The sequence below is a fragment of the Neolamprologus multifasciatus genome, chromosome 5 (genome assembly GCF_963576455.1).
Source record: "Neolamprologus multifasciatus chromosome 5, fNeoMul1.2, whole genome shotgun sequence".
NCBI lineage: Eukaryota > Metazoa > Chordata > Actinopteri > Cichliformes > Cichlidae > Neolamprologus > Neolamprologus multifasciatus.
The window spans coordinates 23,311,496-23,328,372 of NC_140443.1; the positions used below are offsets into that span (position 1 = coordinate 23,311,496).

The 16,877-nt window shown below is 38.0% G+C and overlaps 1 protein-coding gene across 2 annotated transcripts; it reads left to right on the top strand.

Moving 5' to 3' along the window:
* Positions 1 to 51: 51 nt before the first annotated feature.
* On the top strand, positions 52 to 16,427 carry slc11a2 (solute carrier family 11 member 2). 2 transcript variants are annotated; one of them, XM_085158843.1, is made up of 17 exons: positions 52 to 223; positions 3,585 to 3,669; positions 5,552 to 5,688; positions 5,806 to 5,925; positions 6,645 to 6,764; positions 6,852 to 6,958; positions 7,036 to 7,106; positions 7,189 to 7,256; positions 7,343 to 7,498; positions 7,660 to 7,818; positions 7,937 to 8,023; positions 8,465 to 8,584; positions 8,691 to 8,840; positions 8,941 to 9,014; positions 9,719 to 9,872; positions 10,789 to 10,842; positions 14,030 to 16,427. In XM_085158843.1, the coding sequence occupies exons 2-17, from the start codon at positions 3,636 to 3,638 to the stop codon at positions 14,105 to 14,107; spliced, it is 1,689 nt and encodes a 562-aa protein (XP_085014969.1). In that variant the 5' UTR covers positions 52 to 223; positions 3,585 to 3,635; the 3' UTR covers positions 14,108 to 16,427. The 2 variants fall into 2 exon arrangements, with proteins under 2 accessions (XP_085014969.1, XP_085014970.1); XM_085158844.1 differs by lacking the exons at positions 52 to 223; positions 3,585 to 3,669 and adding an exon at positions 3,698 to 4,594.
* Positions 16,428 to 16,877: the final 450 nt, after the last annotated feature.

Sequence of the window (16,877 nt, forward strand, 5' to 3'; positions counted from 1 at the left end):
ATACAGAGTAAAATCTAGATGACGTCACTACGTACAACATTTGCGCACATGCGCAGTGTGACTATAGCCTGCCGTTAACATGGGTAACAAGATACTTTGCCGGATTTTAGCTTGGTAACGTGTTCAGCTACTCTCAAGATCTAAACACATGGAACAAGTTTACAACCAGCCTTAATTTTCACGATCAAAACGCTTATTTTTTTGACCCGCACAGCACACATAGGTATGTTTCGTTTTTGTACTTGGTGGAAGTAACATTGGCCTAGCCATGCAGCTAATATATCATGGAAACTTGTTAGCTTGGTGGCTCATAACAGTAGTACAGTGGCATTGCCACTGTAGATTTATATGTTAGCGGATTTGTCGGGAGGATAGATGCCTGAACTTGTTCTGGAGTTCTGGGTGGTGTTAGGCAGTCATGTTTCTCTTTTTTAATAGCTTCCAGGTTCACCTTGATGCAACATAGTTTATATTTAGTGTGGCTCATTGGCATGAGTATCAGGTGCACAGTACTATGGTGATATAAATTTTCTAGCTAGGAAAAAGCAAACAAAAATAAAATAGCAAATAGTGAGTAAAATAAAATAATTGAACTGATGAGAAATATTAGTAGATAAGGAGAGGGACTGACTGACTGAATGGCTCATTACTGCACTTGAAGGTGAAAACAAGGTGGTAACAGGATAATTGCCAACCAATATCCGTAAAATCAAGTGAAAGCAACGTCCCTAATTAATATATTCACTGGGAGTTAGTGGAGTTACCCCGTTAATAAGGATCATTGTATAACCCCAAAGTGTCTTAAATGAAGAAGGATCATCGTCTCTTGTTACAACTTTTACAATGACAAAAGATGCCATAATAACCTAATAAATGCAGTAAAAACACACACTAAATTACCCCTGTTTTAAAGTTTAAGCATAGTATCTTAATTTTAGTTGATCTTCAAACCAAAGTCAAACTGGGCTTTTCTGAAGTAAGGATCGCTGGCTCAGTTAATACTACACGTAAAGTGCGTGCGTTTCCTTGATAGACCGGGTTTTTGCAGTAGTCTATCCTGGTTCAAGAGTTTAGCTCTCATTCGACCAGACTGTGTTGGACAGACCTGTGTGCTGGCACTGAATTTGGATATATATTTGGATTTATATTTTGGGAACAGTTTTGGTTCTGCTTATTTTTCATAATTTTTTAAATTGTCATGCATTTAGAGAAGCTGGTGTATCATGATCATTCTTTTTTTGTTCTTTTGTTTGTTAGTTTTTTTGCTTATTGTGACTTATTTATATAAGATCTTTTTCAACATAGGGCATAAAAGTCCTTGAGGGCTGTGACATTAGAGACCAGTTTCTGTTTGGGAGTTGTCTTGTATGTAGTGATAGGAAAAGCTGCATCTTGCAGATTAGATTCATTAATGTTCGTTGGGCTAAGTTAACAAATGGCTGACTAAGCAAAGTGAATTTTTACTACTCCAAAAAAAAATTTCTTTTTAAAAATTAATTTAGATGAAGATAGTAAATCCAACTTTACAATGTGTTAAAATTGTAATGTTCGACAGAACTGATGAAATAAGTTGACGTCTTTGTAAATGTCACACTGGTGACATTAATAAGTCATATTTATATTAAATGCAGAATCACGTGATTATGATTGAAATCAACTCACTGCTGCTGGAAAGCTGATTTTCTTTCATCACCGTTTAAATGTTGACCTCTGTGGAATCAGAGTTGGCACACTGAAAGAGTTACACAATCTATGATTCTAATCAAGGTCACGCTGGGACTAGTACAGCACACATCCACACCGGAATGTGAGGCATAGGGCAGATAGCTTTATTTAATTTACTTTTTTGCTGTGTCTGTCCCTTTTTGCAAAGCTGCTTCTAGCAGTGAGCGTAATAATAAAGTTGTTGACGTGTAGCAGTCCGGTGTCACACATGACTGTCAATGCGCAAACTGAGATCTTGGCAATAAACAGTGAACCTGAGTGTGCCGTCAGTGCAGAAAAAATCAGGTTGATCAAAAGTAGAATCTGAATATTTTCAGAGATCGCTGTGTGTCTGTTTGTTTGAAATAAGAAAACAAAAAGTATACACACACACGTGCGCGTGGAAGTGACAGGACAGTTAACTGAAATTTCTCTTACTGCTGTTTATGTGGAGAAACAGAACCTTTGCTTTAAGACATGATGGCGTGAGATCAATTTTATGTTTAAAAACTTGTGCAAGGAGTGATGGGAGAAGGGAGTCACATGGTCATTAAGCTCAGGACAATGCATGAGTGCATGCTGGGTGGTCTCTGTTAAGGGACTTGCTGTGCTTTTGTTAGTCCAGAAAGTGATCCCTATGTTAATAGCATGACTTTGATCGTGAATTGTTTATTAGCAATTGCTTGTTCATATTTCATGGTTATGATAACTACACAATAATGCCACTCTGCATAGTTGCAAAGGTATTTGAAACCTTATTTTCAGTTTCTCCAGTTGTGGCTTCTGGCTTTGACTACAGGAGAGCAAATGAGGCCGGAGAGGCCTAAAATGAAGAAAGTGTTTTGTGGCCCAGAAATCAGCAACTTAAATCCTGGTGGTTAGATCGAAACAATTAAAAGCTTCATTTAAAAAGTTCATTATGTATTTATTTATTTTTTGATTTCTTCATTCATTTTGTGCAGTTTCACAAAGGTGCGAAGAGGTGCAAAAACAAGTTAAAATAAAATATGTAGCAGTCTGTAGCAGCTGTATGGCATGTCAACAGGAACGAGAAGGATCATGGACAGCTTGATGTGGAAATTTGACAATTTTACAATCATAAAAAAAACTTGCTGCTCTAAATGAACTTTTTAAACAGAAAACAGGTGGAAACTAAAGGCTTGAGGTAAAAAATTAGATCGTTTTAATAGCTTCAGTAGAAATGTCAAATCACATTGTCCAAATAAATACATTAAAAAATATTTTTGAATTTATTTAGTTTATGCATTCCCTTTTAAGCTTTGTTTCTTAGCTTTCTGACACATCTTTAAGACTGTTAATTTAAATACTGCTGCTGAGGAAACTTCCAGGGAACATGTCGTCTTATAATGCGCATTAATCAGATCACACGATCAGGTGAAAGAAGTGGCACTGGAAACTTTGGTGGTTGGAAAAGCTGCCGAATCTTCACCATCTGCTCCTTGTCACATGGTCCTGCAGTGTGACATGTGTGGCCCTTTACTCCCTCTTTGTCAAACATCATGGTGTTATAAAAGTTATTTTGCAAGACTGAGGTTTCACATTTAAGTTCTCAGTTTATCCGTTACGAGCAGCACAGAGTGTGTGGTAGAAGTGAAACTTGGCTGACAGTGGTCAGCTCAGTGTTTAGATGATCCCATTAATGTAGTGTCCTTTGACTTGCTTTTAATGTTGCTTAGTCATTGTTATGACCTTCAATGTTCAGTGTTTTTCAATTTGTTTTCTTAAAGAGGAACAGAAATTGCTGCACAGTCATTCTCGTGTTAAATAGTTTGTTCTTTCTGTTTGAAAAATGTGTTTTGTTATAAAATTCTGCACTCATGTTTTAATTCTCAGATTATGCAACTGTTTTCTTTTTGCAGGGAGGCTGATATTCATCCCTTATCTTCCCAGGGATCCCTCAGCCTGCCCTGATGAAGCCCAAGCAAGACGGAGACCTCCTGGAAGGTACATGTTTAAGATGACTGAAACATGACCCTTAAAATACAGACCCACTCAACATGTTGTCCAATATTAAACACTTTGGACATTTGGCTGTGGCTGGAGGCATATTCGGAGTCACAGGGAGCTTAATATTCAGATTATAATCAGCAAAAAATCTGAACGAGAATAAATCAGAAGAAGTGTAAATGACCCCGATTACTTCCTGGCTGACTACTTTATGCACACCTGTGGTGATATCTTGTCTTCCCAAAAAATAGCTTCCTCCCAGCTGAAATGATTCTCTGTGAAGAGATTTAAGAGCAGCACAACAAAACCTGAACAGACTGCAGATATTCATGTTCAGAAATCTGAACCAACAGGTGTCAGAAAACTGACAAGAAAGCAATTTAAGAAGTCAAATGCATTTTTCCATGTAATCCCCACTCTGTATTATAATTACACCAATTATGACCGGTAACATGAGCCAGTGAGTGCACTGATAGCTGCTGTAACAGTGTTTTCCTTTACGACTTATTTATTAATAAGTAATTATTTATCTTAAAAAGATAAACATGGTCCATCTTTTTAAAAGGCACACAGTGTGTTTACTGTGATTAACAGTAAAAACTCTGACGCTAATAAAACTTTGGCGCTAACTCAGATTCTTTGAAAAACTGTCCGTGCTTTTTTTTTTCCATGTGTGAGAAAGGGCGGGTTTTGTAATGTATTGACTTCCTCGAGCACATAGTGCATGCGCCATATTTACTTCTCTCTCTGTGTGGGTCATTTTTAGAAAGGCGGGGTCACAGTGTCCTCGTAACAGCTCATGTCTAAAAAAAAATTATGATAAAGGCAACGTCATATAAAAGCTAATACTTAGGCAACTGTGGACTTTAGGACCTTAGTGAGTTGGAGATGGAGGGGGCAAGACATGAAAAGTCCAAACTCAGTGAGTAGCAGTTCTCTGCATTTACATGCACTTTGAACAAACTATTATAGATCTGTTGCTTATTTTAATCCTGGAATTGTTTTTTAGTTGAATTTCTTTTGTTTTCTGGTGTTTTCATGTAGTTCTTTTCTTTTTTGCTGGAGTTTCTGAGGTTAACATGCAAACAATGTGGAGCTAATTACAGGTTACTGTTCAGCGAGTAAAGGCTTGTAATTTAAAGTCTTAGACCAAAGTGCTTGTGTTGCATGTAGATTAGAAGCAAGGAGTTTTTTTGCCTTTTTCCAGAGGGTGTACTCGTGCTGTTAGAAAGGCCCTGGATCCCAGACAAGTGTTAGATTGTGTGTCTCAAACGTTTTTCCAAGTGCAGTTAGACTGACAGAGTCAATATTTGATTATTTCAAGTATTTTAAGCAAGCTGCAAAACCTGCCAAAAAAACCCCTTCCCTTAATTGTCATAATTTAACGCTTTTTGTGTGAATTAGTGAATTTAGCTGAGATTTTTTTCTATTATAGTGATTATGCCACATCCATAAATCAGAGTTTCACAATAACTACACAGAGTTTAAAACAGCGCTTACGTCCAGATATAATAATGCGTCGCACTGGCACAAACTGGGTTGTGGCTTAATTTTTCTCAGTGCGTAAAATATAGGGAGGAGAACATTTAAATCAAGCAAATGTTCAGAAAACAGCGCAACCTTTTCAAATTAACTGCAAAATTAACCACGCCTATGACCGCCATTTGGGGATTGTGCTCACACGCTATTTTGCCCTCTTTAGTAAATCTGGCCCTTACAGTTTTTTTTTAACTACATCTACATTGCTGCAATGCGTTTGGTCAACAGAAAACTCGGGAGGATGTTGACAATGAATGAAAAGACGTGTAACGCTACCTAAGGGTACTCTGTGTGATGACTAATGAGAGTCCCTCTGTTTGTCCTGCTGTGCTTTTATCAGAGGACTCCCCTCAGGAGAATGGAGTCCACACAAACCAGTACAGCTCCATCTCCCCTCCTGCCTCACCTGTGGCCCAGGATGAACCCTTCTCCACATACTTTGAAGAGAGGGTGCCCATTCCAGACAGTGAAAACCAGGTACCACTACCATCACAAACAGTGTGTTTCATTTAGACACACAGGAAAAATATTTTATTTGTAAGTATATGTTTTGCATATTATTTGATTTAAAAGGAAAATTCTGTTTCTGTTCAGTTGTTCAGTTTCCGTAAGCTCTGGGCTTTCACTGGACCGGGGTTTTTGATGAGCATTGCTTATCTGGATCCGGGGAACATCGAATCAGACCTGCAGTCTGGAGCTGCAGCTGGCTTTAAGGTGAATGAAAACATGTTGATCCACCCAGAAAAAGAAACTGCGGGTGTAGTTTTACGGGCAGCGGAGGTAGATTTAGGAAAATAACAAGTTAACTATACTTCATGTTTCAGGCTTTAATCCTTTCACTTTATATTTCAGGAAGTAATTCTGTCTTCAGATACTTTTAAAAATATTACTGCCTTTTTTTTATTTTTTATTTTTTAAGAAACCAGGGTCATATTTTGTCTCTAGCTCAGTACTTCACTTGTATAATAAGCTGCATGATTGCTTTGTTGTCTGGATCTATGATAACTCCCTTTTATTAATAAATAAATAAATATGTTGTGTTGCAGATAAAATGCTAATTTGAAATCTTAGTTTTAACTCTTTACCCCTTGAAAACTGATTAGAAGTAACTCTCAAGGCTTTTTCCTAATCTGGTCTGAAGGGTTTATGTCATATTTCAGGCCTGCTCATAAAACAAAATGACTGGGTTTGCATCAGATGTGAGGGAAGGTGATCTCTGCCCTTGCAGCTACTCTTTGAAAATCTATATTCATTATTTACTGAAGTGTTCAATCTCGTCATTAAGGGTACAGGGGAGGTTGTCAAAGGTCATTTTTATGTTGGAAAGTCTTAATGCATCTCATTGTATTGAGCGAACATGAACTCATACAAGAAATCTAGGGGTTTGTGCAGATGTGGCCACATGTGCTGATTTCGTGCTTCTTCTTCTTCAGCTCCTATGGGTTCTCCTTGTATCCACTATCATCGGGCTGCTGTTGCAGAGGCTGGCTGCTCGCCTCGGGGTGGTCACAGGGATGCATCTGGCTGAAGTCTGCAACCGCCAGTATTCCACCGTGAGCACCCTCCTCCACCCTCAAGACACACCTGAGTCACATCTTTCTTGTCTTTCATTATTTATAATACATTCTATTTAATTTCAGGTTCCTCGCATCATCCTCTGGCTGATGGTGGAACTGGCCATTATTGGCTCAGACATGCAGGAGGTCATTGGCTGCGCCATAGCTCTCAACCTCCTTTCTGTGGGCAGGTAACGTCTTTGACACTTGTACTGGAAAAGTTTATATGATTTTGCAGATTTACAAAAAAGGATTCTTTCTCGTTCAGGATCCCACTGTGGGGAGGAGTTCTCATCACCATCACAGACACATTCGTGTTCCTCTTTTTAGACAAATATGGTATGTGATTTGTTGATGCAGATATGCAACTGATGCAACCAGATTGGAACCCAAGTGATTACATATGTTTATATCTCTGCAGGACTGAGGAAACTTGAAGCTTTCTTTGGCTTTCTGATCACTATAATGGCTCTTAGTTTTGGTTATGAGGTACATTTTGGTCACATTTACCTGAAGCATTTGTCACCCAGTGTGTGGCTGCATCACAGGGTTGATTCTGTGTTTTCTCCCTGTAGTATGTGCTGGTAAAACCGGACCAGGGGGAGTTGCTTAAGGGTATGTTTGTACCCTACTGTGCTGGCTGTGGGCCTGTGCAGCTGGAGCAAGCAGTGGGAATTGTAGGTGCTGTCATCATGCCCCACAACATCTACCTGCATTCAGCCTTGGTCAAGGTTAGAAGCATCAATGTACTGTTGTGTGTAGACTAAGAGAAATTAGATTTTCCTCAATGAATGTGAAAACTGTTTCATGAATAACCTTATGAGTGGAAAAAAAAAACATTTTAAAGTAAAGTTTTTAAGCTTATTGTTTTTTATCTCCCCTCCTTATTCAGTCTCGGGAAGTCGACCGCAAAAATAAAAAGGAAGTCAAGGAAGCCAACAAGTACTTCTTCATTGAGTCGGCTATCGCCCTCTTTGTCTCCTTCCTCATCAATGTGTTTGTCGTCGCAGTCTTTGCTCAGGCCTTCTACAATAAATCCAACATGGACGTGGTGAGTGTCCATGGCGCCATACTGAGGACTGTTGAAAGCGTGTGTGGGTCATTTTGAGATGCAGTAAATTATAAGTGAAACAGTGGTGATCAAGTTGTTGCTGACTTTGTTCCTGCAGAATGCAGTGTGCAATAAAACTGGCAGCCCTCACACAGATCTCTTCCCTCTTAACAACAACACACTCGAAGTGGACATTTACAAAGGGGTAAGTCCACAGTCTGTAAGTCTCTGCAGTTCTGATTGGGTGAGCAGGTTGCATAATGTCTCATTTTGGAGCTACTAAAATAATACAGAATAACATTAGAGGGTAGAAAAGGGAAGGAGCATCTAGCAGTTTATGGCTTGATTATCTAATTTTTTTAATTAAAAAAAGCAAATGTATTCCCCTTGTGTGACATTAAGACATCGTAGAGGTATTTTCACAAAATAGCTCCTTGGGTGTTTAGGTGTGTTTCTAGAGTTGAATCAAAGTGTTTTTACTCTCTACTTTCCTATTAATAATATTTAAAAAGGCTAATTTACACATTGTGTGAGTACCAATTTATTTTACCATTCATCACTTTGAAATGGCTGTTTGTCCTAGATTAGACTTTACCCAGATGAATAGGTGTGTGTACACTTAACTTTGTGTTATACATGCGTTCAGGGGATCGTCCTGGGGTGTTTCTTTGGACCAGCAGCTCTCTACATCTGGGCTATCGGTATTCTGGCAGCTGGACAGAGCTCCACCATGACGGGCACGTACTCTGGACAGTTTGTGATGGAGGTAGGAACACATGTTGGCACAGTGTATTTTATTTATATACCATTTTCCTCTGTTTTAAAAAAAGGAAACAGCTCTGCACTGATGTTTCTGCTTTTGTGTTTTTAAGGGTTTCCTGAACCTGCGGTGGTCTCGTTTTGCACGGGTGCTGCTGACCCGCTCCATCGCCATCACGCCTACACTGCTGGTCGCCATTTTCCAGGATGTTCACCATTTGACTGGGATGAATGACTTTCTGAATGTGCTGCAGAGCCTGCAGGTCAGCACGAGTATCTTCCCCTCAGTGCAGTTTGTACTGAAACATTTTTGATGTTCTTTTTGTGTTCTTGTTAAAAATATTCACTCTTCTCATCCTTCAGCTTCCATTTGCTTTGATCCCAATTCTGACCTTCACAAGTCTGAAATCCATAATGAACGACTTTGCTAACGGATTGTAAGTGAAATAAATGTTTTAATAGTTTTTATTTTCTTCTTTATTAAGTACAAACTGTATGCATTTTACTCATAACTGACAGGATAATTATCTCAAGAAGCAAGCTTTTCTTGGCCCTTCATGTAGTTGAAGTCTGTGTACGATCAATGAATTTAACACATATTAAAACATTAGCAGCACAGTCCAAAGCATCTCTTCCCGTAGCTTCGGAGTTTAGGGAAATAATGATGGACTGAGGCCAAGGAACAACTGATTTAGCTAAGTCCATTGTTTGACCCTGTTTGGTCTTTATCCAAATATAAAACCAAGCAACACAAAGTCCGGACCCCCAACCGTATTCTCTGGATGTTTTACTCAGGTCAGCATAAAAGGACTGGACTGACTCAGGTGTAGACGTGGTGTCATGTGACATGCAGTTTCTGAGTCGACTCTGCTCAGAGTTGTCATTGTGACTGTTTACTTATCTAACGCACAGACAGGTCATTTATTAAATCAAACATTTATTTATATTTAAGCTGTGTGACATGGAGTTGCGCAAAATAGGAATTTATGCAGCAGTGTGACTAACAAAAGTGAGTCTGTGTGTTTCTGGAAAAAAAGTGTTTCTGGTAAATTTGCAGTGTTAGGAAGTATTTTGAGGACTCTGTTAGTTTTAGAAAGCACGGGATTTCCCAATTGTCTAATCCAAAGTCTGTTTCCTCTAGGGGGTGGAAGATTTCAGGAGGTATCCTCATCCTGGGCGTTTGTGCAATCAACATGTATTTTGTGATTGTTTATGTGACGGCGCTGAACAGCGTGGTGCTCTATGTTTTAGCTGCTCTCGTCTCTGTAGCCTACCTGGCCTTTGTGGCATACCTGGTGAGTTATGATTGCTGTTTCATGTCTAAATTGTTGTCTGTTGATGCCTGTAGTCTAATCTCATGTTGATAGGACTGCAGAGCATGTTTTCACACATCTTATTTTCCAATAACCAGAATTAGTCCTGGGTGGTATAACCAAAAGTCTGTCCATCCATCTATTTTCTGCCATTCATCTGGGTTATGTTCATGGGAACCCAGATCGCCAGACCTCTCTCTCTCTCTCCAGTGAGACAGAGGTGTTTCAAAGCCAGCTGAGAGAAATAATCTCTCCACTATGTCTCGGGTCTGCCCCATAATCTCGTCCCACATGCCCGAAAAGCATTACCCAGGAGGTATCGTCTTGAGATGTCCAAGCCCGCTTCAATTGGCTTCTTTTGATGGGTGCCACAATCATTTCTTAATAAGTTTCTGCCTTTTTTATTTTATATTACAGAATTATCTTAAATTTTATGCATTTCTTTTATTTTTAGTTTTTACTGGTGTTTTTTTGTTAGTAGGTTTACAGTGACGTGCTTCTATTGGGATTATAGAGCAGAAAACATTTGAATGTCATCAGAAAAATAAAGTAAAGAATGGTAAAACAAAATCTATTTTAAAAAAACGTGTGTGCCCACAGCACAGAAGCAACATGACAGGAAATGAAGCAAGATGAGACTAAACTTCATAAAACCCTCAATTCCAAAAGTTGAGATCCACAGTTGTTATACTGGCAAATACAATATTACATTAAATCTTTCTGGCTGTGTATTGGTGGCTGGAAAAAGCAGGATAACCCACCCAGCAGTAATCAGAACTTGTCAGTAGCAAATGAATAATATTTTGTTATAAAATTTGAATGCTTCACTTTCTATACATTGAAAAGGTGCACACACACACAAAGTCTGTAATGTCCTCTCGCTTCTTCCTCCTTGCAGGCTTGGCACTGTCTGGTTGCCCTGGGCGTCTCCTGCCTGGACTGTTGTAGCAGGGTAAGCAATCGACCCGCTGTGCTCATAGAGGAGCAGTCAGAGTATGACTCCTAAAGCTGAACACGACTGTAACCAACAGCATGTCTCTTTACTCTGGGCGCCCCGTACACAGCTGGGACTCTTTAGGATCTTGAAAGCACATTTGACTTTTATTTTTTAAAGGGCTGGATATCTTGTTTTTTTTAAGATATCTGTCTGGGAGCCTTTTTTTTAAGGCTCCCAGACATTCATATGACACCAGCGCAGGATGTTATCTTCCAGCATTTGATGCTTCAGCCAAGTAGAAATGTGATGATTTTTAAACTCTAATTTAACCTATGATTTGTCCTGCTCTTAATCACCCTAATCCTCCCAGTGTGAAGCCACACTGCACATTTTATGATTCCCACTCAGTCTACCTCAATATTTTATTTTTTTTAATCTTACAGTCAGCTCTCTTCAAGTGTGACTCATTAGCTTAAAAAAACAAATCTAATACTGCTAGATAATGTCTAAAAATAATACTATGACACATGAGAGTCAAATGTCCAACAGATATCCAGCCCTTATATTACAGGGTTTTTTTGTTTTTAGCATTGTTGTCTAGCCTATCAAAGAATTTACAGTGGCATTTTTGAGCATCATGCACATCTTTCACTTGTTGCTTCTTGTGTTTGGAGTCCTAGCTTAGAGTGCACATGTAGTTAATGCACAAGTCTGTAAAAATACATTTTAAATCAGAGCCAGAAAACAGAAAAACTGACTTGAATGGAGGAAAGTCTGAAAGTCACCTTATCATTTCCAAAATTGGTGTGTGTCTGGCCCCTGAAAGCTGCTTTAATAATGTTTTTAATGCACAAATGATCAATGAAATTAATTCCTGAGTGCACATTAGTGACACAGGCAAGCAGGGGAAGCTTTGTGTGACTGCAGCATCATCCCCTGAGCCTCTGTTAGCGCCTCTGTATTTTATGATGCCAGAGACTCAGGTTGAAGTGAGCCCGTCAGTGAAATCATACTTGTGTTTTTAGCAGTGTGCAGGAGCGTCCTTGGCTTTCAAGCCTTTATTGCATGTGCAAAAAAAATGATTTTGTGCATTCTTTTTATTTTTGTTTGTTTTCTGCGATACCAAGTTAACCTCAATGCTATATTTGTTATTTTTTGTTGAACTTCAGGTATACAATAGCAAGAAGTGTATAACTGATGGGGAAGGTGGATTTATGTGCTCTAGTACAACACTGTAATCATTTAAAGTTGTTAGGACTGTGTTTGAGTAGCAGCCATGACAAAGGATGTTGTGTTTATGTATTAAAATCCATAACCACAAGTTTGTGTGTGCGGTACAAAGTTTAGAAATCTCACAGCTCATATTAAAATGCAGATTCACTCATGTGTATATATTATACAGTTTCCCAAGCTAATGACTCCACTCTGAGACCTCCTAATGTTTTACTGTGAAGTTAAGTAGTCACATGATAGCATGATTATCAAGTGGGGAATAAAATAGTTTTTTTTATTGCCTTATTTATTTTCTGTCCTGGCTTTGTTAGTCAGACCAGTTTGCAGGACAGTTGTATACCCCGTTTTTATAGCAAAACAACAGACACATTTTTAATAAAGCAATAAAAGATTATTCAGGTGAGGAAAGGTGGATTTTAGTTTTTTTTATAAATGTTTTTGTTTTGGCTGTCACCATTTGTCAGTTCAGTTTCAGCTGTGACTGATGTTAGCCTTCACACAGCCCTCACTCAGCTGCTCTTTGTCCCGGTAGCATTGCTTGAGTATCAGCAAAGTGACGATGATTACACTGTAAATGAGTTTTACCAGCCAACACTGACGAGCCTCTTCTTCCAGTTTTACAACAAAGAAGATTAAAATTGCTGTGACATTGCACAATATAATAAACTGTATTATATTAAAGCTCCTGACTTGGCAATATCCAAGTAGCATGTACATACTGACCAATAAGATGAGAGTATGATGAGCTGTGTGGCGTACTGTAAACACAGTAAAGGCCTCGAGTTTTTTTCAGACGCTTTTGTGGTAAAATTCTCTCTCTGGCGTGGTTCTTTTCTGCTCTTGTATAAAGTTCTCAAAAGCTTTTCTAAGATTTCTAAAGCTGTTCTTAGACATGATAGAAATATGTTTCAGGTGAACGTGAGTTCATGTCTTATATGAATAGCTTCTCTGGCAATAAAACAAACATGACAAACGCACATTTGAACTGTTACAGAGAAAACTGTGTCTACTCTCAAATTATATCATGTGGTTCTCTGGTCATTTCTGTTTTCTTCCCTCTTTTGGAGGTTGAATGAAAAGCTGTTATTTTTCTGCTGCTGGATGAAGCCGCTATGTCTCCGAAATAAATTCACATTATGGATATAAGGACATTTGTTTGCGTCTTCTGTGTGAAAGTCCTAACATGGACTCAGGATTACTGTGTTTTTAACTTTTAAGTAGCTGAGTAAATGATCATCTTAAAGCCCATCTTTGTTTTTTAAAAGATAACTCTCCTCACTGTAAAACCCTAAACAGTAGAGTAAAGGTGTTAAACTGATGTGTTTTGAATAGTTAGCTAAATTACAAAAATCTTCATTTCTCCTTACTGGTGCTGTTTGAGGGTGTAGCACCTCATAGCAGGCTATAGAAATGTTCTTTTTCAGGACTTTCCAGGATTAAATGAGGAAAGTCTGACCCAAGGTGAGCACATTTTAATGAATCTGCAGTCATAAAACAATCAATATCAAATCCTGAATTGATTGAACTCTATTAATCACCAATCACAGTGCATTGTTGATTGCAATGATTTAGTTTAAAACTCTGACATTTCATCCTGTTTGCAATCCATATTCTCCTTATTATGGTCTAACTAAAAAAGAGTGAATAAGACGTATGTAGAGTAACATAAAAAGGATTTGGTAACACAGATGGTTTCCCGAGTCATCAGAAGAAGAGAGTGTGTGTGTGTGTGCGCGCGCTTAGTTTACTATATTTTTATTTAAGCAGATGCTGACTCTCCACTGATTTCTCTAAATGTTAACATATTTTAAGAGCTTACATTTTCTATGAAAACCAAAACAAGTTCTGGCAAAATCAAATAAAATGCTTAACAATTAAAGCTGAAGGTGAAATCATGCTCAGCTGATTTATCTTCAGCGTGTGACTGTTCCTCTGAGTAATGAGAGCTCCATGTCCTCTTCTCTTGCAGATGCAGCTGGGAGTGTCGCGTCACACAGACATGTACTTACTGAACGATATGGACTCTAATGCATTGGTGGACAGATGAAGGACACTCAGAGCAGGTGCTTGACTGTGGTGTAGACACCGTTAGATGACCCGACTGAAGCGTGGGACCACTGAAACTCGGCTAGTATGTGTTAGTCTTCACCCCCTCAGTGCCTGAGGTGTTTTTAAAGTGTCCTTACAGAACGCCCACGGATGATCGTGACGTTTTCATTCACAAATATCTCCAGCAGCTTCGGCTCTTGCAGAAGAATAATGTTTAAGAAAGCAGTGTTTAATTAGAAGATGTGTTTAAACAGTTGCTGTGGCTGTAACTATATAAGGTTAGACACTACAGCCATGAAGCAGACAAAATAAACTGACAGTGCGTGATGTTGAATTGCCCGCGTCGTAATTCAGAGAAATAGTGGTGCGCTTGAGGCTGCACGCTATTCCACATGAAGGTGCTTGTGGTTTTTGTTTTAATTACCCTTTTAACTTGTTCCTGCTTTACCTCACATGATCTTAAAAAGAGATATCATTGGATCTTTTAGACATCCTCACATAGTCACAACAAGAAGGCAGAAAACCAATCACACTCGAGCGCTGTAGGGTTAATTTATATGATGTTAAAGTCAAAAGCTGCTGCATTATGGGTTTTTTATTTGTTCAAGACAAAAGAGATTCCTGTTACTCTATTTAACGCTGCAATAATGAGATTCAGTTAGATGTTAATATCAGACCAATAAATTGATAGAATATATTGAATATGTACATAACCCTTGTTGATCTTATTTATGTGTCATTAGTCAACATTTTTCCCCATTTTTAAGTCTCTTTCAATATATTGCATATATAGACGGCGACAGTTTTATGTCACTCTCATTTTGCAGCTGCTTCTTCGTTGAGATGAATCCCTCCAAACTTTCTTTTTTAAATTAATTTCTTTTTTTAAGTATTAAGTATTCAAGATCTCCTTACTGCAGTGGGATTTAATAAGTGTCCAAAAATATATTTTTTTTAAAGATGCAGACTTTAAATGAAATATTAATATGTCCAGTTTTAGCACATTTACATTCCCATTAAATGCATCTATGAATTTTCCGTCATAGCAGTGGTTCAAAATGACTAATCAGTGCAGAGATCAGAGTCCAGTCAGCTCAGTGTTTCTCTTTTGTTAATTAATTTTTGTGTTATTCATTCTTCCCTTTTATGTTCTTAGTTTTTTCCTCAAAGTTAATCTTATGGTCAGTTTATTCCAGTATTTTATTTATGCTGCTTTGTCTAGTATGTTGTTTTGTTTGATTTGTTTTAAATGCTTTTTTTAGCTTTGGCTTTTGAGAGTGTTAGAGATGCCTTTTTTCTTTTTTTTTGATTATGCCAAATGTGCGCAGAGGTGTGATGTTCACTGTGTTATCTACAGAGAAACAAAGCGATTGTTTAATTCTGAAATCTTACTGGGAGAGTAAAATTGGCAGCTGAGGGGAGCCGGTGGAAAACGGTGTAGCTCCAAGCCATCGACTCTGGTATTTCTTGTTGCTGAAAGCTGGTTTTCAAGTCCTGGTGGAGTTTGTTTCCAATATCAGAGAAGACAGTGCCTAACATCAGAGATCTTATATGAGAAATTGTGATCAACTGTGAAACACTGATGCTTGTTTGTTTGCTCCACAACAGTGAAGATGTAGTACAGGGAAAGCACTGGACAAGACAACAGGGAACTGGCAAAAATAATAAAATGAAACTATAAGCAAATCTGAAATAGGACACTTGAGAAGCAGTTTAATGAACCGAAGCTTTCCACTGACCAAATATGAACTGTAGGTTATATTTACTGTGCAGATGACCACAGTGCCTCATGTTTTTACCACTGTGCCTCATTTAGGGCATCCTGAGCACAAAAATAACAAATCAGCACTTGATTGCAAAAGAAGTGTGTAATTGAAAGAATGGAAATTACACTTTAAGCTGTTTGTTTGAGGGTTTATTTAATTTGGAGGACCATTAATGGGTTAAATGCTAGAAACGTGTGTGGTCTTTTATGCAAATGTCACTGAACATATCTCCATGTTGAGTTGTATTTGTTAGAATAAGACGTACGTCTCTCTATGCCACCTTGGCAGTGTTACGAGGTTTTCTCTGATTGGTGCATCACGTTTCACGTTGTAAACATGATTTGAATTCAGAAACACTTCCGAAGACCATTTTTAGGTTTCATGTCTAGACAGAAAACTGATGCTGTATTATATTGTGATTTTTTTTTGTAGCACAGTATTGGAACATCTATCTAAAGGGCCCACAGCTTTAAATTACATGCTGTCTGTATTGTTTTTTGTTTTTGTTTGTTAGTTTGAATGGTGCTCTTGGTAAATAAAAAATAGACTTTATTTCAGTTCTGTCTTTCCTTTGTTAAATTCATACTTGGATTGAATGTTGAACAACTTCTTACTCTTTATCCCTCATAACGTTTTCTCTGTATCGTTCTCCCTGGTGTTGGACCTTTTTTTTAGCATCTAAGTAACAAATATGAAATTAGTTCATGTTGACAGTCACAGAATGTAAATGTGACCATCAATCAGAGCATTCAGAGATATTGCGAAATTGAAAGATTTAATAATCACCTAGGAAAGGAAGAGAAAGTTATTAGATTTGTGAACGTGTTTCCAGTATGTTCCGAGACTAACTTATTACAAGTAAAAATTAAGTGTTTATTGATTTGTATTTTATTTTATTTTAATTTTTAAATCTTTTACATAGTTTTGCTGTCTGACAAGAAAAAAAAACTAACATTAGTATCAGTTGCTCATTATTCTGGTGGTCTGCATTTGGTTTTATAG

Bases quoted from the DNA above. Each gene is read 5' to 3' on its own strand.
- slc11a2 (XM_085158843.1), top strand. From the start codon at position 3,636: ATGAAGCCCAAGCAAGACGGAGACCTCCTGGAAG. The intron at 7,257-7,342 runs GTACATTTTGGT...TTCTCCCTGTAG, and splicing joins CTCTTAGTTTTGGTTATGAG to TATGTGCTGGTAAAACCGGA. The intron at 9,873-10,788 runs GTGAGTTATGAT...TCCTCCTTGCAG, and splicing joins TGGCCTTTGTGGCATACCTG to GCTTGGCACTGTCTGGTTGC.